The sequence below is a fragment of the Podarcis filfolensis genome (genome assembly GCF_964270895.1).
Source record: "Podarcis filfolensis genome assembly, chromosome: 3".
In the NCBI taxonomy this organism is placed as follows: domain Eukaryota; kingdom Metazoa; phylum Chordata; class Lepidosauria; order Squamata; family Lacertidae; genus Podarcis; species Podarcis filfolensis.
The window spans coordinates 26,855,243-26,879,966 of record NC_139606.1 but is presented as its reverse complement, the minus strand read 5'-3'; the positions used below and the strand labels follow the sequence as shown (position 1 = coordinate 26,879,966).

The 24,724-nt window shown below is 43.1% G+C and overlaps 1 protein-coding gene across 5 annotated transcripts in view; it reads right to left on the bottom strand.

Moving 5' to 3' along the window:
* Nucleotides 1-12,194: 12,194 nt before the first annotated feature.
* Nucleotides 12,195-24,724, bottom strand: part of TPO (thyroid peroxidase) — a 96,097-nt gene continuing 83,567 nt past the window's right edge. For 2 of the 5 annotated variants that reach the window (XM_083607204.1, XM_083607202.1), the window contains exon 16: nt 15,015-15,458. In XM_083607204.1, coding sequence (XP_083463330.1) covers nt 15,239-15,458 — 220 coding nt within the window. In that variant the 3' untranslated portion in view covers nt 15,015-15,238. Of the gene's footprint in view, nt 13,266-13,925; nt 14,004-15,014; nt 15,459-24,724 lie in introns of those variants that run through there. The other 3 variants (XM_083607203.1, XM_083607205.1, XM_083607206.1) reach the window with 3 other exon arrangements.

The window sequence follows — 24,724 nt, the reverse complement described above, 5'->3', positions numbered from 1 at the left end:
AGGGACCTATAGAAATACAGGTATTATTTATTTATTTATTTATTTAATGTAATAAGCTTTATTAATAGTCTTACAATACATTACATATATATAGTACACCTCGTAGAGTAAATTGAGATTTCAATCATATACATGCACACACACACATATACAACATATACTTGTCTTTTCTTACATAGTTATAAACCTTAAGCTTCAGCTGTGTTTATGCTACTTTTTATGCGGTTATTAACAAAGATTATTAACAAAAAATATCATGAAAACTTTGGACTTATTTATTTAATTTCAGTTGTACCTTGGTTGTCGAACAGCTTAGTTGCCGAACATTTCGGCTCCTGAACGTCGAAAACCTGGAAGTGGGTGTTCCGGTTTGCAAACGTTTTTTGGAAGCTGAACGTCTGATGTGGCTTCCACGGCTTCAGATTGAGCACACCTCACCTTGGTTTTCGAATGGTTCTGGGAGTTGCACAGACTTCCGGAACTGATTAAGTTTGACAACCAAGGTACAACTGTGTTGTTATTAGGCGAACTGCCTGCAACTCCCTAAATCCAGCACTCTTGTGAGGATAACATGAGGAGGTGGATAAACATATATTCCACCTTGAGCTCCTTAGGAAAGATGGGATATCAAGGTAATAATAATAATAAATAGGCAAGGATACTCTACACCAGTGTTTCACAAAGCATGGCACATATATCCATGTGTGTGTGTGTGTATGTACGGGCATTGGCTTAGCTCACAGTGTGACTGTACAGAGTAGCTGGAAACAGTGTCTAAGGTGTCTGATTTCTCGCTTTAGTTGTCAAGCACCTTGGCAAACTGTGGTAGGTTCCAGGGAATTGAGAGTGGCAGTGTGGCAGGTCCCAGCTGCTCTTGGGGACACCCAACGATGTCATCGGAGGGGCATCAAAGTCTGAATTTCGGACTAGTCACAGGCATGCAGGAATGAGGCGTTATATTCGCAAGCAACTTGTGCTTCTCCTGCATTCCAGACTGAAACCGGGAGGATTCACTCATCACCATTGCCTGAAGATTTCAGTGATAGTGTCACAAGAGAGAGAGAGAGAGAGGTCATGCCTGGAAATGCTTTTGTATGTTCACGGTAAATCAGTGACAATAGTTCTTTGGGAGCGGGCAATAAATTATACAGAAATGGGATTGTTTTTCCATTAACCAGATTCATTGCCACACCTACCCTGTAGCCAGTGCTTTACCCAGGGGTGTAGTGTGGGGCTGGGCTGCAAGGGCGATTACCCCAGCCACATTTTCCTGGGGGGCACACAGCTCATGCCGCCCTCCCCAAGCCAACTCTGCGTCACTTTGCTGATCAGATGCCAGCTTCACAAAGCAGCTTGAAGCTGGTGTTGTCTTGGTGGCGAGTGCACATGGTGGGCTCTTTTCACCCTCTGTGCCACCCCCCAGTGCACATGGTGGGCTCTTTTCACCCTCTGTGCCACCCCCCAGTGTGTGTGCATGTACCACCCCCCCCCCCCGACACAATTAAAGCATGCTCTGTCCCTGGTTCCACCCACTTCCCCATCCAGGAATCTTGTTTTGGGAGAATTGTCTTTTAAATTTGTGACGTGACAGACCATGACAGCTTGTTTTAAGAACAGGAGCAATTTAAGAATAGGAGTCTGAGAAATTGGGCGAATAAGGCAGGAAAAATGCTTGACAAAAGCCTTATTTGGAATAGCCCCTGAAAGTCTGCTAACTCAAGACTTTCCCTGCCTGAGGGTGGATTTTTTGTGATCACAATCACCCTATAATTACTTAAGAGATTGGGTTGGGGGGGGGGGGAGAGCAGCCTGTATAATAACATTTGAAGAGTTAAATCTCAGAACTTTGTATTATGAGCTAAATTTTGGCTCCATCTCTTGACCTTTCCTTTGCCCTGCTTTTCAGTTTTGATCTCGGTAGCATTCTCTAAACAAAGAAGCTTGTTTGTTTGCCTGCAGTAAGTTTTTAATGGGAGTAGAGCAGGATTGGGTGTATTTTGCTGAAGATATGTATTTTGAAGCTCCCGTTCAGAAAGCTTTCGTGCATGTTTACCAAGCATTTTTAGTAGTTTACGAAAGGGATTCTGTTATGCAGTAAACTTTTGCAAAATTAAGAAGTCAGTCTGATTGACTTCGACAAGAAAGTTATGCATGTGAGTGTCAGTCCCTCTCTCCCTAAATGATTGACTGTGGTTGCCTTGTAATGTGCTCCTACTCTGTTTCTAAACCTGTTGTTTTTAGTATTTTAGTATTGGCGTTGTCATGATACACAATTAAAACCAAACTTTGAAGTGAACAAGTCCGCTCACCGTCTCATTGTGGTGGCATTTTGGGATTGTAGGTCAGTGGCTACTCTCTTCGGACCCAGCAAGGGAGTTCTGGGTGCTAGAATCCTATCTGAGCAGGCGAGGGGAGTGTAATGTCCCCTCTGTCTGTCAGGCGCTGGATCCAAGCCTGCTGGCCTGATTAGCCAGTGGCAGGCAGGCGTGGACACAGGGCTGACATTTGGGACAGGACTGATGTCCCCTCAAGTTTGCTACCAGTGCTCCATCCTGGTTTTTAACTTCTTAGTTACAGCATAAACTGTTTTCTTTGCTTGACAGGATGTGAGGGGAGGGGTAGTACCTTGGGTGGGGGACATGTTGTGCTCATTCTGGGGTTAGTTTGTCCACCTTGGTTCCCACCCTGCACTCAGCTCTCACCTGTGGCTCCTAGATGCTGTGAGCATGCGACAGTGGCCATATCCCAGAGAATGGCTTTGAATGGCTGGATAAAACAGAGGATAGTAGCTGATGGGTCTCAAACTCTCAGTGAGTTAGGGACTTCCCCTGTGTGTGAAGACTCTGGTTGATGGAACAGACAAGACAACAATGGGCCCAGCAGTCAAGAAGGCGTTGGCTCTGCCTGTCATTGCTTCCAGCTCCACCTAGTGTTGGTGCCTATGCCTTCCGTCCTGGAGGGCTCTTGCCACCAGTGATAAATACTAAAACAAAAATAGCATGTGTATGTGTGTGAAGTCATCCTAGTACATGAATCGGATGGAAAGATGAGTGGAATTGTGTTAAACGAATGCTGAAATAAAACAGACTTGCAAAACACCCCCCCCCCCCGTTTTTGCCTCACCTGAAAGAAATAGAAAATTGTATACGGCAGAGACGTTTCTCCTGCTGAACCCAGCTGCAGAAAGTTAAATACGTGCTAAGCTTGACACTGCAGTTTTAAAAAGTTATTAAGTTTGTTTGAGTTGCATCATTAGTGTGATCCTTCAAAAGAAATTTATTAAGAAAATAAAGCAGCTGAAATAATAATAATAATAATAATAATAATAATAATAATAATAATAACAATAATAATAATTTATTATTTGTACCCCGCCCATCTGGCTGGGTTTCCCAGCCACTCTGGGCGGCTTCCATAGAAACAAAAAATACACTAAAATATCACAGATTAAAAACTTCCCTGAACAGGGCTGCCTTAAGATGTCTTCTGAATGTCAGGTAGTTATTTATCGCTTTGACATCTGATGGGAGGGCGTTCCACAGGGCGGGAGCCACTATCGAGAAGGCCCTCTGCCTGGTTCCCTGTAGTTTTGCTTCTCGCAATGAGGGAACTGCTAGAAGGCCCTCGGCGCTGGACCTCAGCATCCGGGCAGAACGATGGGGGTGGAGACTTCATAGCCAAGCACTTTCACGCTTTGACTGAGTTTTAATGACATGCTTGCACTTCTCAGTTTTCACAGAAGGTGGTACTGTTGGACAAATAATGACTGTTCCCTAGTTTATGACGAATAACATCACAGTGAAAAGAAAATAGAGGCAAACTGATGCACATTCATATGCACACATACAAGTACACACACAAATGACGTCAGAATTCAGTTTTGACACATCACACCCTTGGTTTTGTATTGATACAACACTTCAGGACATGTAAATTCAGTAAATGAGGCCAAACATTGAGCAAGAGGCTGATTTTCACTCTGCAGAAACTGGAGTGAGTTTTGCCATCTGCTGAACTTGCTACAGGACAAGTTGTGAATTCATTTCTGGAAGTTGTTTTAAGGAAATATATACGGGCTGGATGTTGTTTTCACTACTACAACTACTATCTATGTATGCTATGTATACAGTGTTTCATACATTACTGGCTGCGTGGTTTGCTTTCTTGCAATGTCTCCAGCAGGTTACAGTGCAGTTACACCATTGCTTCATGAGCTTAAAGCTCTCATTTTAGTGTGGTCAGCTTTGCATCTCTCCCTTTTTTGATTCCCAGAGATCAGTTTTGTTTCTTATAGACTACAGTCCTTTATGATGGCTTTTCTGTTTTCTTCATCATTGCTATGGAAATAATCAACAGAACACTCAAAGCTGCCACCCAAGTGAAGTCCCATTGCAATCAAAGGTACTTAAGTGTGCTTAATCTTATCTGGATGACACTCGAAATTTGCATTTATTCATGCACCTGCCTTATTGCCATGACTAGTAATTACCACATTTTGCTCTGATTTCTATAGTCGTATGAATCTTAGTGTTTGGCTATCCCCATCTCTAAAACAGCTGAAATCAGGTCTGAGTTCACAGGTTTGCAAGCCCAGGATGGAGTTTATTTCCACAGGCAGTGTACCAGGCACAACATGGGTGACACAAAAGAATGAATTAAAACATTCCAACAGATCTCTTGCTAGTTTAACACCCAGATGTAATAGCATTCTGGTTTACACAAGCCTTACCAACCTTATCTGAAACTATGTTGCTCCAGTGAACTAATCCATGCCTTCCCATGTAGGATGATACATGAACATATTCCATAAAGAACAATGGGCTTTTTTAAACTACTTCATTAATTAAGACAAGAATCAATGGCATAACAGGGCTATTTCAGTAGAGTAGTTTCTAGCTCAGATTAGATCTCTTCTCTGCTTAAAAGTACAATATTAGTAAGATGTGTGTGTGTGTGTGTGTGTGTGTGTGTGTGTGCTGGCACATCGAGGGAGAGAATAATGTCTAAAGATCCCAATTCAGTTGTTTAGAAACTTAGTTTTTTAAATCATTTGTTATTGTTAGTTACAATAGCATCCATGTATATGGTGCTTTACGGACTTGCTTGTAGTTTCCTGGGAAGCTTTTAAGTGTTCTTCATACTAAGTTCATACGGCCCTCAAGAGAGTGTTCCCTAACTATATGTCCCACAGAACTCATATAACTTAATTCCATTCTGAGTAGGCATGATAATTGTAAGAGAATTGTTTCCTGGTTTCTTTCTCTTGATAAGTTTTAAAAGCAAGAAAAAGTGAGTTGTGATGTAGGTGGCATTTCATCTGTGGTTGCTTGAGTAGTTTCCAGCAAATCCAAGGCAGGATCCAGTGACAGTAGGAGCTGAGCTGGCTTCTGAAAGTCCTTTGCCTTCACTCCTTTGACTGAGTGATGGTGGAGGTATTGCCAGGGCTGGTCCAATGCATTTTGCTGCCTGAGGCAAAGGACAAGATGGCGCCTTCCCCATTCTATATGCAGAAGCCAGTAAGACTGTCATTGCCAGCATGGTGTGTACTGCCTGATTGGGTTCCTTTGTTTTCCCTTGTAAAGCTTCTGCGAGCCCCAGATAAATGATTGATATTTGTGCATGAACAGAATTTCAGGCGCCCAACAGAATCAATGTTTACAGTTCAGCTCCATATGGACCCAATGCTGTTCTAGGATTAAGAGGAAAATAAGAATCAGTGTGCATTATCTCTTTGGTGATAAGGCTTACTTGTGGCATGTTAGAACCCAAACAGCCATAAATTAATTTCCAACCAACCGTGACCTGCTACAACCCTTTCTAGGTGATGGTACCTTAAGATGGGTCAGGCAGTTGCTTCTGTTGCTACTTCCTAAAGCTTGCTCATCTCGAGAGTATCCTGGTCTGAGTTTTAATTCCAGTAATGGCAGCCCATTCCCCCCCCCCCCAAGTATTTGGATGACACAGGAAGCTTTCTGCAGGATATTAGCATAAGATTGCAGTTGTACTCTTAATAGGACTCATTTCTGAGTAAAAATGATTGGACTTGCACAGCAGAACAGAGGAATGAGGGTTTCCAGAGAGCTGGTGATATACCGTATTTTTCGCCCCATAGGACGCACCGGCCCATAAGACGCATCAAGTTTTTTGGGGGGGAAATAAAGGGAAAAAAATTTATTTCCCCCCCAGGCGCTTGTGGTGCCGGCAGCGGGGAGAAGCGCTCTTCTCCCCGCAGCCCGCCTTCAGACCAGGTCCGGGGACAGCGGGAAGACGCGCTGCGCCTCCCAGCTGTCCCCGGAGCTTGCGGGGCAGGCAGCGGGGAGAAGCGCTCTTCTCCCCGCCGCCCGCCTTGAGATCAGGTCCGGGGACAGCGGGGAGACGCGCTGCGCCTCCCAGCTGTCCCCAGAGCTTGCGGGGCAGGCAGCGGGGAGAAGCGCTCTTCTCCCCCGCCCGCCTTGAGATCAGGTCCGGGGACAGCGGGGAGACGCGCTGCGCCTCCCCGCTGTCCCCGGAGCTTGTGGGGCAGGCAGCGGGGAGAAGCGCTCTTCTCCCTGCCGCCCGCCCTCAGACCAGGTCCAGGGACAGCGGGGAGACGCGCTGCGTCTCCCTGCTGTCCCCGGAGCTTGCGGGGCAGGCAGCGGGGAGAAGCGCTCTTCTCCCCGCCACCCGCCTTGAGATCAGGTCCGGGGACAGCGGGGAGACGCGCTGCGCCTCCCCACTGTCCCTGGAGCTTGCGGGGCTGGCGGCAGGGTCTCCCCGCCGTCAGCCTCCAAACCACTTCGGGAGACAGAGGGATGGCGGCGTTCTGCCTCCCTCTGTCCCCCGACCTTGTGGGGCTGGGGCTGGGGCTCTCCCCTCTCACTCTGCAGGCTTCAGCGAAAGCCTGCATTCGCCCTATAGGACGCACACACATTTCCCCTTCATTTTTGGAGGGGGAAAAGTGCATCCTATAGAGCGAAAAATACAGTATTTGGGGTTAGGTTTTGCTGGGCTCTGAGCAGATGGCCCCAGGTAGTGGAAACCTTGGCTGGGTTGATGGCTTCCTGAGTAATTTAGAGTAATTCACCTCTCACCCAGCCTATCTGTGTTGGCTGCAGGAGAATTTCAGTACCTGAGGCACCCACACTAGTGACGTAGTTTTGAAAGGGGCTGGGAGAGGCATATTACCGGATTACATTAGGCTATAAATTTGAGTCCAGAATGGAGCCCCTCCTCATCCCATCACCTCTATTTGTGTGAGAGGAAAAGTGGGTAGGAAAAGTCAGCCAGCTTTAGATAAGCACTGGTACTAAACCACTAATAATATACCTTCATATATAAAGAAGAAAAGTGTTCTTTGGTGAAATAGATAATGCATCAAGATAAGTTGGAGTGCTCCAGCACCACGTATAAAAATGCATTTGGTTCTGGCACTCTTGCTTATTTATAGCAGAAACATTGCCTTCATAAAACGGGACAGTTTGGATTTATCTGAGATTAGCTCTAAGCTCTGCAAATTCATAAACCACCAAAATCTCTAAGGGAAAATGAAGTTAATTCTTGTCTTGTTGTGGACGGTGATGGCTTACTTTGTTGTACATCCTTGTGTATATATTTTTGGGAGGGTGGGTAGTGTTGGGCCTGTTACATTTTTCTTCCTCAGCCAGGAAGGGACATTTGTTATTTTAAAGGGTTTAACCGTTGTGAGCACCAGGGAGCATTCATAAATTAGTATTGCCACACAGTATGTTATGTGGCCTTTTTTTTATTGGAGTGGAGCTGGAGATAATCATTGCTCAAATCCCCCCCGCCAAAACACACACACACACACACACACACAAAAACAGGCTTGTGAAATAGTAAGAAAAAGTGGGAAGATTGAAAGTGGTGGTGGGGACTTGTTTCTCCTCCAGTTTTACACGTACCATGGCAAAGCTGGTAATACTGACTCCCACTCCTGTCCCCAGTCATTCCTCCGGTGAAACACAAAATCTGTTTTCCTTCTGGTAGCTTGTGATCCCCCCCCCCCCGTTTTCAACATTGCCATTATTAGAAAGACGTATGTGGAGCTAATTTTTCCCAACCCACATGTAGAGGCTGGGAGTACTTCTGCCTAGTATTACAATTTAATCTGGTTAAAGGAAGCCGCTTGAGAACAGAGTTTAGCACTCCTTTAAAAGCAAATGTTCCCTCTCAGACACTTCCATATGGAACAGTTAATTCTAGTGCTTACAGCTATTTGTGCATAGGTGTTGGAATAGTTTTTCAGTCTTCACTTCACGTGCTTTAAGGCTTTTGGGTATAGGGTGGCCAGTTGTCCCGCTTCAGTCCTCTGTTGTCAGATCCTGACACACGGCTGGTCACCCCACTCAGAAGTAAGCCCTCAGCTGCTACTCCTACAGCTTCTTAGCCTGAGGACATAGTTCTCCCATCTTCTTCTGATTCTGAGATGACTTTTTTTCTTGCAGGTTTGATCCCCATAAGGGACAGCTGCATTTCAGGGGGATGGACTAGATGATCCTCGGTGTCCCTTTCCAACTCTGATTCTATGACTCAGTCCAAACCTTTGCAGAGACATTTTTCTGCAACTGAAGTAGTTGGCCACAGTTGGAGCTATCCATGGTCCTGATCAATGCTCATCAGAATCTGCTGCGACTTGTCTTGCCTTGACCTGACTTAACAAACCTTGGCTTATCTCAACCAGGCTGACTTTGACTTGAGCTACTTAACCAGATGTTGCTTACCTTAACTTGACCCACCATGACGTGTCTATTTTTCCTGACTTTACCATTGCTTGCCCTACTTGAGTGAACCAGATATATTTCCACCTGATTCTGCCCTATTCAGCATAGACCTTCCTTTGGCAGCCCTAAGGCCCCACCAAAACATGATATAAAGGGAAATGCAACGCATTCTATCCAGAATGAACTACTATCAAGCTCATTCTTTCAATTGATAACCAGGTTATTTAATTATAAGACACAAAGAAACAACTCATGGCTTGCAACCCTCCACTAACCTCTGTGTAGCCAGCAAGTGCTGTCCCTAGTGAATTCCCTGCCCTCACTGCCCACCTGATCAGCACTGGGAATGGCTGAAAGCTTTGATAAGAACTCTCCAAAGCTGCTCCCAGTGCTAATGAGATGGGCAATAGGGAGGAGGAAGTCAGTTGGGGAGCAGGGAGATCAACGGAAAAGGATAGACCTCAGCTGGCAGTAGGCATTCCTTCTAGAGTAAGCAGGTGTCAATACCATTTTCTTCAGGAAGCAGTAAATGTTCAACTCCATTGTCCCCTTATGTTGAGCAAAGACTTCTTCCTTCCCAACTCCATCTTCAGTTAAAATTTGACATGGTGGGAAGGGTGTGAACCTTCTTAACAGCTCCATTTGTGGTGGCCAAAGTCTGTGTCTCTGAGCAGGCTGTGTGTGGATGCGAATGAAAGGGGGAGGGAGAACCAACCAACCGCTGGCTTGGACTCCACCCAATTGCCAGATGTGGTCTCTGGTCTACTATCTTTTACTGCTCTTGGCAGTAGGTGGTGTGGGGGAAAGAATGAGGAGCTCATTTTTTAAAACATTAAAATAAAGATCTGCTCCGGATAAAAAGGAGACATAAGGTAGAGAATTGCACCATCAGAGATCCCTCAAGTCATCTGACATTGATAGATCTTACCACTAAAACATGCAACGCTTCTGATCAAGTACTCACAACCAATTGCTTACACTTTTGTTGGTTTCTTGCTGTATGCATGAAGATGTCCAAGCTGGCTGAGTTTTTCTTAGACCCATTTTTTCCCTCCTGCCTTCATGATGGAATATTCTCAAAAGAACTACTCAGGATAGTTTAAAAAAAACCAAACAGAAGCTTCTGAAAATTAGTCCTGTCAAGCCAATTTTTGTTTTGAATTTTTAAACATGCATGCACACAATGCTAAATTTTGCTCCTGTAAAAGCAGATGTAACTGAGAAAATGCAGTTTTGTATTATCTCACCCTGTATGTGTTGGGTGTGTTCTTTTATTGCCACTAGCTCTTTGAGTTATCATTAATCACATTTTCCAGTTTTTTGGTTTGAAATAAATGAGACTTAAAATTCTTTTGTTTGGTGGATGCTGCTCCTGTTTATTGTGAACACTTTAAAATGTAATGTAATGTAAACATGTGCCTGGAAATGTGTACATGAAGTACATCAGAGATCCAAGGCTGGCTTTATCTTCATCCTCTTATGGACATACTAACTGGGTAGAATTAACAGGAGCCTGGCATCATGGAGGCAGGTTCTGCCCCTGAAAGCATGTGTTTATTTTAATATCTGAAGTGAACCTCTGAGTATATGTGGATAGACTCATTTCAGATGCTCCATGAATGCACAAAGAACAGAGAGCAACTCTACTGATGCAATGTCATCCCTTCAGATAAATAGTGTGCAAAGATGCTCCCTTCTTAAATATGCACACATTTGGAAACCAGTCTGCTGCTGCTGCAATGTTTAAAATAAGCCTTACTGGAGATGCCATCCTTTTGGAACGGCACTGAGCTGTCAACCATGTTAAAATATCCTACACAAAGTAACTGCTGATCTGATTACAAGAAAGATTCAAAGACCTTCTGGAAATGTAGGGTTAGGGCCCGAGTTTCAAAATGGAGACAAGTAATTAGAAATGCCTGTGTGTTGTGATATGTGTGGACTTTTTTTGTTCTGTTTTTTATTTTTGCTTTGCAATACTATATGCACTTCTAGGTTTCATTTGAATTGTTTCCAAGGTCCTAGATCATGGGTAGGTCAACTAAGGCCTGGGGGCTGGATCCGGCCCTATCGCCTTCTAAATCCAGCCCATGGACGGTCCAGGAATCAGCATGTTTTACATGGGTAGAATGTGTCCTTTTATTTAAAATGCATCTCTGGGTTATTTGTGGGGCATAGGAATTCGTTCACCCCCCCATACAGTCCGGCCCCCCACAAGGTCTGAGGGACAGTGGACCGGCCCCTGCTGAAAGTTTGCTGACCCCTGGTCCTAGAAAGACTCTTGTTCACTCAGTGCTCATTCTAGATAGCAGCACTTTTTGGACACAAAATTGTTTTATTAGGCCACATATAATATTCATTCTGATGAGTAGTTTGGGGACAGAATACTGTTTGAAGTGGGTGGGTCAATGGCTAGATATGAAGCATTTAAAAGAAGGAATAAGATGAATAAATAAAAGGCACTACTAATAGCCTTGCTTGCACACAAAGCATTCCACCTTTGCAGATGATAAACTTAGCCATGGATTTTAAACAGTGTGCTTCTACTGATTTTTGCTGGTTTTCAGTTGCCAGGTTTGAAATGCAAATCAGTTCAGTCTGCAGTGCTCCAGTGTATTATGAACTGAGACTCATTTCCTCAAGACCACCATTTTCGGTTCAGAATGTAACATGCTATTCTGCACACGAGTGCTTAGTATTCAGTCTGACCAAGCTGCTTTGTAGCTGCATCTGTAAAAGTTCTGTAAGGTTAACCACTTACTTGAACAATCATAACTATAGAAAGCTGGCGTAACATATGCCGGCTTAGTTGCTCCTATTCCAAAATCCATTCAGGAGGAATTTGACTTACATCACCCTTACTGCCAGCTAAATTCCACTGGATTCCTCACATGGCTGAGCTAAAAGAACTGTAAATCTCTCCTTGCCACCACCATATCCCCATTTGGAGACTTAAGTTCTCCTGGCTGAGCCTTGGCCAGTCAGGGTGAGGGACGCAGGTTTGCATAGGCCTCACTGAGCTCTGGCTCAACCAGCAAAGCCCAGGATTTACCAAATCCAATCTCAGTGAAACTATCCTTGAAACTCTGACTGATTGTCCCAAGACAATATGGAACGCACAGCAAGCTCTAGGTACAAGCACCAAGTACAAGTACATACTTTATGCTAGCTTAATTTAACCTGGCGTATTTTATGCTGTTTTCCCTTCCTTGGGATTGTTCGCTTAATGATGAGGACCTTCCTGGAATTATGAGGGTTTTGCAATCCCCCTCTCTTCTCTATATCCGTTGAAATGTCCTGCTGCAAGAAAGTAGAGATAAAAGGAAGTTCTATTGGCATTTTGAAAGGCAACTTTCTGAACAGAGAATGGACATGTAAATTTGTTTTGAGACACTGATAGATTGAAACAGAACATTATCGGAAACTGTGCGATAATGGCAACTTCAAAACGAATGAAGAAAGATTACGGTTGTTATGGGATCTTTACTAAGGGTAGAGACGCCTGGCAACAATATATCTTTAGATCATTTATTCAGTTCTGATTGAAGTTCCCTTTGCTTTCTGTTACAAAGCACAGCCTGATGGGATCTTCTACAAATGTTTCGTAATCATTCACATGCAAAGTAGAATGCTGGGACTACTGGGATGATCCTAAAGGGAAAAAGAAAACAAAGGCACTCATTAATTTCCCATTTAAATCTGGCCCAAATAAGCAAAAACACCAAAATGCATTTGGCTACTGGGCTGAAGCCCTAATGATAATGTTTGTAGCACCTTGGCTGAGCCATCACTCATCCAGCATAATCATACTCCTCTTACCTCCCCAAATCCAAAGACGCTTTTACACTTTAACTGCTGCTTTGTGATGCCAGGGTGTGTTGATCCAACCCAATTTCATTGTTTGGGCTCATTCATTTTGACAGCATGAGCACAAATAATCCAGATTGTGGATTTGTCTTTGTCCTCATCAGAAACAGTCTGCGATAGCGATCTTTTCTTAATTTATTTATTTAAAAGATTCCCACACCACCCTTCATCTGAGCGTGTTCTAGGATGGCGTGCGATGTGCGTGAATAAAACTATTAATACCAGATAGAAATACAACAGATGAAACATTCCTAATGCATTAGCAAAATGAGAAGGAGCAACAGCACTTCCAAACTATTGTGTAGGCTAAACAAATCCATTTAATGCTGCATGGGCAAATGAAAAATGTTCTAACTTGCCAAAAATATTGTAATGTCAGTGTTGGTCATACCTCTTGGGAGAAGGTGTTCCAGAGCTGGGGCATTGCCACAGAAAGGGCCCTCTCCTTTGGAGCTACATAGCACAGCCTCCTTTAGGGAAAGGAGTTGTAAAAGTGCCCCAGTGAACAATCTTGGTATGGGCAGGCAGGGTTGGGAAGGAGTGTGCCTTCAGATACTTGGGTCTCAAGCCATTTAGATCTTTAAAGGTGTATATCAGCGCTAGGAACTGGGCTCAGAAGTAAACAGGCAACCAGTGTAGCTCTTTCAGTATGAAGCATGGTGACCAGGTAAGCCTTGTCTGGGAAATGACCACAGCTGGTAAATCAGATGAAGCCAGCAGAAGGCAGTCAATGCCACCTGGGCCTCACATGACAATGTTGTTTCAAGAAGCATCCCGAAGCTGTGTCCTTGATCTTTTAGGGCAGCGGTTCTCAACCTGTGGGTCCCCAGATGTTGTTGAACAACAACTCCCATCATCCCTGAGCCTTGCTAGCTAGGGGTGATGGGAGTTGTTGTTCAACAACATCTGGGGACCCACAGGTTGAGAAAGGCTGTTTTAGGGGGAGTGTAGCCCCATCCAGAACAGGCTGAGCATAATCCCTCCCCAATCTTGTCAGAATTCAACTTTATTGATCCTTATCCAGCCTGTTACTGAACTCAACATTGGCTTAGCCTCATTTGACCCCGATGACAGAGAGAAAGAGCTGGATGCCTGGAGTAAGATATGGTATCCATACTCCTGTATCACCTCACCTTCTGGGGTCATGTGGATGGTGTTCATATAATGTTCAAGAAATTTGGGGATACAATGGAACTTTGTGGCCCTATAACGTAAGAGACATGGGGTCAAACAGAACCCACCCATGCTACTTTCTGAAACTGCCCTTGCAGGTAAAAATGGAGCTACTGCATGACTGTGCCCCCTACACCCAACCTGCAGAGGCATCCCATAAGATACCATGAGTGATGCTATCAAAAGCCACCGAAAGGTCAAGCAGAATCAACATGGTCTCACTTCGCCTGTCTCACCACATCCCTGTAAAAAAATTAAAAAGTACATCTATCAGGACAACAAAGGACTGCATTCATAAGTGTGGGTTTGTCTGATCATCAATTAACAGCGCCAACAAAAACAAAATGGGCATAACTCACATGGCCTATGCATATTCATATATTCATATATCCTATGAATATAATTTCCCTTTCTTCATAGCAGTTGTTCTGTAGTGTTAAAATGAGCACAAAACTGGTTGCAACTAACACAAGGAAGCTTTGTAGCAGAGCACTAGAGCTTCCAGAGAGCTTAGCCATAGAGAAAAATGGGCAATGCCATGGGTGTTGTGTTCAAAGGTTTTGGCAAGAAGGCCATCATCGTGTGTTGGAAATGGCAAGATATCCTTGTATTCTGCCAGGAATGGAAATCTTACTAATAAAACAAGTGGCTTCTGTTAAGAGAAAAAGCTGGACCATATTAAAAATTAAGCATCAACCCTGGTTTCTCTCCCCCCACCCCATGAATCTGAATTGGATACGTCCTGAAATATCTAGGTGCTTTTCAAAAAATTCAGTATATTGCTGCTTTATTTCTAGGATGCTGGGCACGACATGAAGCCATGTGCTGTAGCAACCTTCTTCATGCTAAGATGTCTGGCTTTTGGGGATGAGAGTCAGAATCTCCAAGTATGCCATCTTGGCTCTCATGGAAGAAAAGTGGGGGATAAATGTAATAAATAATGAAATCAGATAAATATTTTAAAACCTAATAACTATGACCATCCAGTAGTGTTATTCAGCAGCATTCTGGGTCTGTTATCCACGATATAGTGGTACCTCGAGTTAGACGCTTCAGGTTACAGACTCCGCTAACCCAGAAATAGTACCTCGGGTTAAGAACTTTGCTTCAGGATGAGAACAGAAATTGTGCTCCGGCGGTGCAGCAGCAGCAGGAGGCCCCATGCGCTAAAGTGGTGCTTCAGATTAAGAACAGTTTCAGGTTAAGAACGGACCTCTGGAACGAATTAAGTACTTAACCCGAGGTACCACTGCATTTTGATGAGACAGTTCGCATCACCTTCTTCTTTTAAAACCCTTTCTATTGTTTACTTTCCGATATCCCTGCTAATCTTGTGTTTTCATTATTTCATACTGAACAATTTCCCATTACAATAACCCTGCTGAAGTTGTGCCTAGTAAAGACTTTCTGTATTATTATATGCATGATCAGTCCCATTAGGAACAAATATTTTGGAGTTGTCTAGCTGAACTTGAAAGCTAAATATGCTGCCGAATGAAAAATACTTGTACTAATTTAAAGGACAATATTCCAGAAGCTTTTAAGGCACGCCATACCTTATCAACTGGTTTAACTAGTATATTTGACTGTGTTTGTGATATATTCATTTCATAGCTGTTTTGGCAGTTTTCTTCGGGAGACAGATTCTTTCCATCATTTAACACCTGTGAATTAACTGAGCCTCTAGCCGAGCAGGACCTATTAAATACAAACAGTCATCACCCACCTGTCAAATGAACATGCACATTTGCTGTATGTGGAGTCATGCTATTGATCTTACACTTTGACTGACATTGGCTCTCTGAGGACTCACGACTTTCCTGGCACTGCCCCCAATATCCTCTTAACTGGAGAGGCCAGGGGTTGAACCTGAGATGTGTCCGTGTTAAACATGTGCGATACCATTGAGTTGTGAGCCCATGAAGTGACCTAAAATTTTAAGCATGACTGGGATGGTCAGATGCAAAAGTGAGGTCCTTAAAGAGTTGTGCTGAATAGGGAATTTATCAGGTGTAGCCTAAAAGGTGTAGCTTTTAGCAGGTGACAAGCTTTCATCTTTTGCACTACTTTAGCAATGCCTTAAAACTGAGAATAGTGTTTGGGGTGATGTCCTGCTTTGTTGCTAGGGATGCAAGAAGGCAGCAATTTCGTTTCCAACCTGTATACACCACAGTCAAGGTAGTTTCCATTCTGCTGCAGTTTGGTTTCTGCCTAGTTCTATGCTATTTGCCTCCCTGCCTGCTATTTAACTTTTAAGATATGTAACTTACATAACTGACATTCATTTCAATGTAAAAGAAGCATTAAAATAATGTTTAAGAAGCTATTATGTTAACAATTGTGGCGTAAAACACAATAATGATGTGAAGAAATACCAATCATAGTCAGTTAACTGATTTCTGTTGCTGCCTAGAAACATGTAAACTGCAGCAATTTCTGCTTCATTTTCCAGTTTTTGTCAGAATTCTCTGACATCCCTAATTGTTCTTCATACTACATAGATAAATTTTATTGTATGTTTATTTAATGTTGCAGCTGAAACAGTAAGAAAGTGTAAATTATTCCTTAAGAAAGTCATGAAGGTGGTTGAGTTCACATGTAACACCATGCCATGGTTTATAAACCATAGTTTAGTAAACCATAGGTTGACTGTCTATATCTGACCTGCAGCTTAACTATACTGTATTAAAGGTAAAGGGACCCCTGACCGTTAGGTCCAGTCGTGGCCGATTCTGGGGTTGCGGAGCTCATCTCGCTTTATTGGCCGAGGGAGCCGGCGTACAGCTTCCGGGTCATGTGGCCAGCATGACTAAGCCGCTTCTGGCGAACCAGAGCAGCACACGGAAACGCCGTTTACCTTCCCGCCGGAGCAGTACCTATTTATCTACTAGCACTGTGTGCTTTCAAACTGCTAGGTAGGCAGGAGCAGGGACCAAGCAACGGGAGCTCACCCCGTCACGGGGATTCGAACCGCCGAACTTCTGATTGGCAAGTCCTAGGCTCTGTGGTTTAACCCACAGCACCACCTGCGTCCCTAATAATACTGTATTAGCCATAAGCAAACCACACTCATAAGCCATGGTTGGTTGTTTGGTTGGTTATCAACCTTAGATTTTGCTAACCATTGTTAGCATTATGTGCAAACCTGGACCTCGTCCTTAACTATGTTTTGGAACTCAGACTCGCCTAAAAGCCATAGAGCCATGAGTAAAGGAACAGATCTGAAATGAAACCATTAAGAAGGCTTAGTGGAATTTAATATATTGCCTGTGCACTGCAAGCCAATACATGTTTACTCAGAAGTAAGCCTCATTTATTTTAGCAAGGCTTACTTCTAAGTAAGTGGATATAGGACTGCAATCTAATTAGTGTGAGTACTGACAAAGCCTTGCTAATTCATTGCTTGCCCAGCTTTGAGACTGCAATGATGTTATTAATCATTGCGCTCAGGTACAGAGGCCAAACATATAAATTAGTTCAAGATAGGTGTTTCATTGTTTTTTCCCTCAGAACCCTCCCAATGGAGATAAGTTTTAGACTATCCACAGGGCAACAGATAGATTTTAGTCTCAGGAAAGTTTCACTGATTACATATTATTTGACAGGTGCAATAATATAATGAACCTCAATCAGGCAGCGCACACTTAGTAGAGGACGTTAAAGAGATTCATTTAGTAGTCGTGCCATGTGAAGTATTCACATTAGATGGGATAGGAGCAGATGCAAGGTTAAAATCACTCCCCCCTCCAACGGCACGTTCACACACACAAAGTACATCACTATGTCCCCGAGACGGACGCTGAGCATGACAGCTGTTTTCACCTTTATGTGTGAGCCATCTCAAGTGACTCAAGACATCAAAATCAATTTAGCGCAACTGTATTCTGCAAATGCCCTTTTTCTCCTCCAAAGAACGTGCTGCTTCACAGAAGCATAATAGGAGCCTATTTCTTGCTTATGGACTTTGTTCAGTTTCTGTGGGTAACAGATCAGATGGAGGACTGCACATGATCCTTATTCATGCAAGTTAGAAGAAGGAAGGTAGGTAACGGGGGGGGGGGGTAAACACCTCAAACATTTCTTCACTTACACAAACTAGAGCCCAACTCCATGGACATTTACTCTGAGTTCAATCGGGCTTACGTCCAAGTAAATGTCACAGAATTGCAGCCCTCAACCTCATACCAGGAAGGTCCTGGTTTCAGAATGATTCTCTATGCTATATTGCAGATCTTCAAAGGAAAAGGAATACACACAGTTGCCTGCATATGGCAAAAGGTGGGCATGATTTCTGAAGGACATCAAGACCAAGGTTACTGTGGTTTTTAAGAGTTGACATTCTGCCACTTTACACAACAAAGGTTTGTGCACCCAATGACTGGGTGAAGCCTTTCTAATCACTTGGTGACAGGATTTTCTAAAGGCAGAACCTCTTTTAAAGAGAACAAAAATGCCAGTTCCCCATGCACTCTAGGTTTATATTATCAAAACGGGTGTTAGAAACTGAGATATGAAAGCTAGGAGCTAAATGGCATGTCTAGGTGCGCTTTTTTTATTTAACAATAATACAAAGCGGAAAATGAATGAACTGCAGCTAAAATGTTATGTTCATTTGTCACATGGTCTAACCCTTCCCTTGCCCTACCCCCCTAATATTCTTCTCCAGTCTTCAGAAAGTAGCTGGAAGTGGGGAGGCAGAAAAAAAGCCCTCCTTTCCTTCCACTCTGCAGTTTTAATCTGAAATCATGGGTGCAGTACTGCGCCCAGAGCTCAGAAGCTGCTTGTGCTAATGAAATTCCTTGTCGCAAAATGTGCCTATAACAGTGGGAGTTTCGAACACTGATCAAAACACCCTGGCCTCTGTTTCACATCCAAATTACCCGTCAAAACTCATTTTCTGTTTTATTTCTAACTTTTGTTATCGTATTACCCCATGGAGAATGCAATCTTCTTGCATATCATTTAACCAAACCTGAGCATATGCATCTTTCTTTTTCGTTCCCTGGTAACTTACGTACTTAACCCCTTTCCTATGAAGTCTGCCAAAACAACATTAAAAATAGATTGCTCCCCCCCCCACCAAAAAACCCTGCATGTAGTGCTTCAGTTACAGTGATTTATTATACATGAAAAATACAACAACCACCCCTTCAAAGGTGAATATTTTTTTCCCTTCCTTTGGTAGTGTTCAGATGACTATATATTTGAAATGCAGCTGTAGGCACAAAGACTTGTATTGGTACGAAAGTTAACAGGGAAATCAAACTTCATTCAGCCCCAGCTGCCCAGCCTTGCTCAACATTCATTTTCAGAGCTACTTTCTGGCGTTCAAAAGGCTTTCATGGCTGCTATGTAAGAAAAAAGATGGTTTGTACAATAGCTGGAGGAGAATGAGGTCGGGAAGGTGATTACAGGCAGAAATGGCACAAGTTGATTCAGTGAAAAAAGAATAAGAAAAGTAATCTTGTAGCCTTGGCAGCTTTTGCTTATTGCACCGGTAGTCTGATGGCTGTAGGGTGTTAGCCATGTGATACTGGCCTTGGCCTCTCCTCATTGCAAAGGAAATCGCCATCACTGAGTCCTTTGACAATTCTCAATCCTTTCATTTAATGTATACTCAACAGGCATCTGTTTTGATTGCCAAATAGATGAATTGAGTGGTGTGTCATGAACACAGAACAGACAATATGTCTGCATGCCTACTCTATGTGACTTCTTGTTATGTAAGTGAGACGGTGCAAGAAAAATAGTATCAGGTGACTTTTCAATGTATTGCAATAAGTTCCTAGGTCTGTCTGTCCTTTGGATTATGGGCAGTATTCTACCAATGAGTCCTGTCACTTGCACAGTGAGATTTCTCCCTCTCTCTTTGCTCTGCATTTGCCCCACACCCTCTCCAAATCTGCTGCTGAGGGTTAGAGGAACGCTTAGATTGAGAGCGAAATGTGGGGCAGGGGAAGGGAGGGGGACAGCATTCCATTGTACAAGCAGAGATCCTTGCCCTGATGGAACATTTGCTACGTTGGGATTCCACTCTGCTCCTAAAATGGAGATCAAGTGTAGATAGCCTCATGGACTGCTTATCATGAAACTGGTCTACAGTGGTACCTTGGTTCTCAAACTTAATCGGTTCCAGAAGTCCGTTCCAAAACCAAGGCAGGCTTTCCCATAGAAAGTAATGCAAAATGGATTAATCCATTCCAGACTTTTGAAAACAACCCCTAAAACAGCAATTTAACATGAATTTTACTATCTAACAAGACCATTGATCCATAAAATGAAAGCAATGAACAGTATACTGCAGTCACACAATCAATCAATCAATCAATCAATCAATCAGTAGCTGAACTGGGTTCCACACAGTCACAAAAACAAAACAAAAAAAATGCCACAAAAATGCAAAATAAATAACAAAAACAGACCTCAGCGTAAAACTCAAACCAGGAAGCGTAACAATCAAAACCGAGCACGTTCAGCTTCCGAAAAAAGTTCACAAACTGGAACACTTACTTCGCGGTTTGCGGTGTTTGGGTTCCAAGTTGTTTGAGTACCTAACCAATGCACAGAGGGGAGATGGTCCCCTTCTCGATTTTTCGGAAAATAACAATTTACTTTTATGTCTAATTGAGGAAGAAAAGCTGCAACTTTCCTTCAGGCTGCACATGTGAGTATAGACAACTCCTCATTTACACACAGGGCCAGATACCTGAAAGTGGTACCCAGAAAGGGAGAATCCACCTGGCTCAGAAGGAGACCCTCTCTGGAGCCCAAAGAGGACATCCTCTTCAGGCTCCATGTGAAACATGAATAAAATTTGAGGGGAATGAGCAAAGAGAAGCCTTAGAATGCATATAACCTTGCATGAGAGAAATCTGCCCCTCTCAGTCAGATTTCATTTGTCGAATTCCCTCCTGACTATTGACTTTGGCTTTAAGAAAGAAATCAAGCTCCCTTCTCTTGTAAAAGCAGATGGAATTGCGAGATCTGGAACTCAAAAGACCTTTAGGCCATTAGAGTGGTAGTTAAGGGCATTGTGCAACCGTTTTCTGGGGAAGACATTTCCATACCTCAGCACTATAGAGGGAAAGCTCTTATGTGAATTTCAGGAGTCATGGTAAGTGAAGGGGTATAATGAAACCAGGCAAGCAGTCCTTCTGCCTGATTTTAAAATTTAATGGAATGTCTTCTCATTCTCTCATTAACATTATTATGTCAATTGTTCTGTTCTGCTGAAAAGCAAGATTTCAGTTTGACTTAGACCAGCCAACATAGCGGTGTGCTTCAGGGTATTAATCAAAGTAAATTTTTGTAGCCTTTGTGTGTTAATCTAACTGGGTGTTTTGATCTCTATTATCTGAATTTCAGTAGTCTTAAGAGGTCAGCAGCATGGAGCTCTGGTGGTCTACGCTATTTAAAGTCTATTTAGAGAGTTCAGAAAGGCAATTTTAATAACCCAAGGCAATGAGCTAGGCATCTGAGTGGAGGTGGGTGTGGGTGGGAACTTGAAGGACAAAACCAGAGCTATTCTATCGCTTAATCTTAACAATGCAATCCCATCCACAGCCATACATGTTCATAGGGATGTCTTTCTAGGTCAGCATGTATAGGATTGCAGCTTAACCCATTTGTACAGAAATAAATTAACATTGATTCCAATGAACTTTATACTAAGTAATATATCTTATTAAAGACACCCTCTTCAAAATATCCTAAAGCTATCTAAGCATTTTCATTTTTTTTCTATAGCAAAGGTGGGAGATTAATACATTTTGATATGTATATGTGGCAAGGAAATTATAGGAAATAACGTTTGCCAAGGGTTGGTTTAAAGTACATATTCCTTGTCAACGTATATTCTTGGTGTGCTGTTTACTGGATTATTTATAAAGGTTACAATTTAAGCATTACATGTTAATTCAATTTTAATAGGATCATTAACACATTTTCATTATAATTAATGGATCATACATTTTAAACATGCTTGACTTGGGCTGAATTCTGCCCTTAGATTCCACCCCTCCCTGCCCCACCAAACTTCTCCTGAAGATTCAGTATAAATAATACTGATTTTAAATCTTAAAAACCTACACAAACTCTTAAAGCTAAAACCATAAAACAACAATCTTTATGGTTAAATCTTAAATATCTGCTAACACCCATTAGCTTAATCACAGCCACAAAGTGGTGGTCTAGTATGAAGACCTTTACGGAACCACCAGAAAATGCTTCTCCATTAGGGTTTTTGGTTGCAAGATATTGCAAGGACCAAAGACTAATGATTGCATCATTATTCTTCGATCTATAATTCAAGAGCAGTTATGGATAAAACAGGCAGCACCAAGCAGAATAAAATATGAATCCAAAATAATAATAATAATAATAATAATAATAATAATAATAATAATAATTTATACCCTGCCCATTTGACTGGGTTTCCCCAGCCACTCTGGGCGGCTCCCAACAGAAAATTAAAAGCACAATAAAATGTCCAACATTAAAAACTTCCCTAAACAGGGCTGCCTTCAGATGTCTTCTAAAAGTTAGATATAGTGGTACCTCGGGTTAAGTACTTAATTCGTTCTGGAGGTCCGTTCTTAACCTGAAACTGAAGCACCACTTTAGCTAATGGGGCCTCCTGCTGCTGCCGCGCCGCCGGAGCACAATTTCTGTTCTCATCCTGAAGCAAAGTTCTTAACCCGAGGTAATTTTTCTGGGTTAGCGGAGTCTGTAACCTGAAGCGTATGTAACCCGAGGTACCACTGTAGTTGTTTATTTCCTTGACATCTGACAGGAGGGTGTTCCACAGGGTGGGCGCCACTACCGAGAAGGCCCTCTGCCTGGTTCCCTGTAACCTCACTTCTCACAGGGAAGGAACCGCCAGAAGGCCCTCAGAGCTGGACCTCAGTGTCTGGGTTGAATGATGGGGGTGGAGACGCTCCTTCAGGCATGCATTTCATCCCTCCACAAAGGCCTGAGGAAAGAGGTATGTCTTTGCCTGCCATAAGACTGAAAACAGGGTAGGGGCATGACACATCTTGCGGGGAGATATTGTGTGGCCATCACAATGGAAGTCCTACCTCACCTCCCTGCACTTGCAAGCCTTGCTCAGCAAGTGTATCACCAATATGATTTCCTCTGCAGATCTTAATGTGTTCTTTCAGATGCTTAGCCTCCAAGTCTTTTAGGGCTTTGTCACCATAACCATCATAACTTCCTGTAATGGCTCAGTTGTACCAGATGGCTTGAGTTGTACCAGACCCAGAAGACCACTGACAACCATACAACTCTTAGAATTTGTGTTATATCCGAATAAACAGGAGCACCCATTTGCACCCTGGCTATGGCATTTTGCAAAAGTTGTAACCTTCGGACAGTTCTCAAGGGCCACCCTACACACCCCACATTACAATAGCCTTATCTGCAGGTTAACAGCCTGGGAAATCTGTGTAACAGACACACAATTATATTCTCGCAACTTGGCAAAGTTTCCAGTCTTTTCCTACATATCAGAAGCAGCCCTAAAATCAAGCATTGATATAAGCAAATAGCAGAAACACCAAGAAAAATAGTATTAGAAAATAGTTCAGACAGATTTTCGGAGGGAGCGTTGTATCAATACCATTTAATATATCCTCTTTTTCAATCTCCAGCTCTTATTTTATGTACTTCATGACCACACTGGTATACGTAAGCTAGCAAAGCTAGCTAATACTTTTTCTTTCTCTCTGTGTGTAATAAATCAGGATAACCAAGTAAGTAAAATGTCAGTGTTTCCATTTCAGCTATTTTTGTTTCCCTTTCCTTTTTTCGCTTAAGCAGCTGGAGTGCTACATCTTTGGCCCAATGCAGATCCTTGTGTAGTGCAGGCTTTCCTGGTGATTTGATGAGTGTCTCAAGATCCAGCATACAACCTGTGGCACGTTCATCATTTAAACTCTGAATTATTTTTCAAAGCCTCTTAGCAGCAACAGCTGCTATGACAGTAGTGTACCCAGCACACCTGACATCTACATTTGTCTATGCTTTGCTTCACTGCATGCTAACAGATTTCCCTCAAGCCTCCAACACACTGCTCTTTTTGGCCAGTGCTTGGCACCCTCTCTGTTGCTGCTTTCATTGCTACTATTTATGGAGTTTGCTTAAATAACTTTCATAAAGGAAACTAGAAGAGACAAGTTGCTTTCCATATGGTGCTAGAAGGACCAGGGCAGTTTGCTGCTTGAGTTGGAGTCCAAATGGTGCCTCTCCTCCTTCTAAGGCCCAATGCCTAAAAAATCTTGCTGCTGCATGCAGACACAAATGCCTGCCTTCATCTATACTCCTGCACCAGAGCTGGTCCGGTTTCCATTGCTTCCTGTAATGGCTCAGTTGGTTAGAGCATGGTGCTGATAACACCAAGGTTGTAGGTTCGATCCCTATATGGGACAGCTGCATATTCCTGCATTGGATAGATGGGTCCCTTCCAACTCTAGAATTCTATGATTTTATGGAATCATAACATAAGCTTCAATGGTTCAGTTGTCCTCAATATCCTAGAACACTGATGGGGAACTGTGGCCCTTTAAGTGGCCTTGGACTACAACTTCCATAATCCCTGACCCTTGGCCATGATGGGGGTGGCAAAGGGGTGGCATTATGGGAAGTGTCTCTGGGATCTGATGGATCCTAAGTCTTTCCCAGTGCCCCATCACAACCCCAAACATGCCCCAGGTGAGCGGATATTACATGAGTGACTACTTTTGGATACAGTGGTACCTCAGGTTACAGACACTTCAGGTTACAGACTCTGCTAACCCAGAAATAGTACCTCAGGTTAAGAACTTTGCTTCAGGATGAGAACAGAAATCGTGCGGCAGTGGTGGCAGGAGGCCCCATTAGCTAAAGTGGTACCTCAGGTTAAGAACAGTTTCAGGTTAAGAATGGACCTCCAGAACAAATTAAGTTCTTAACTCGAGTTACCACTG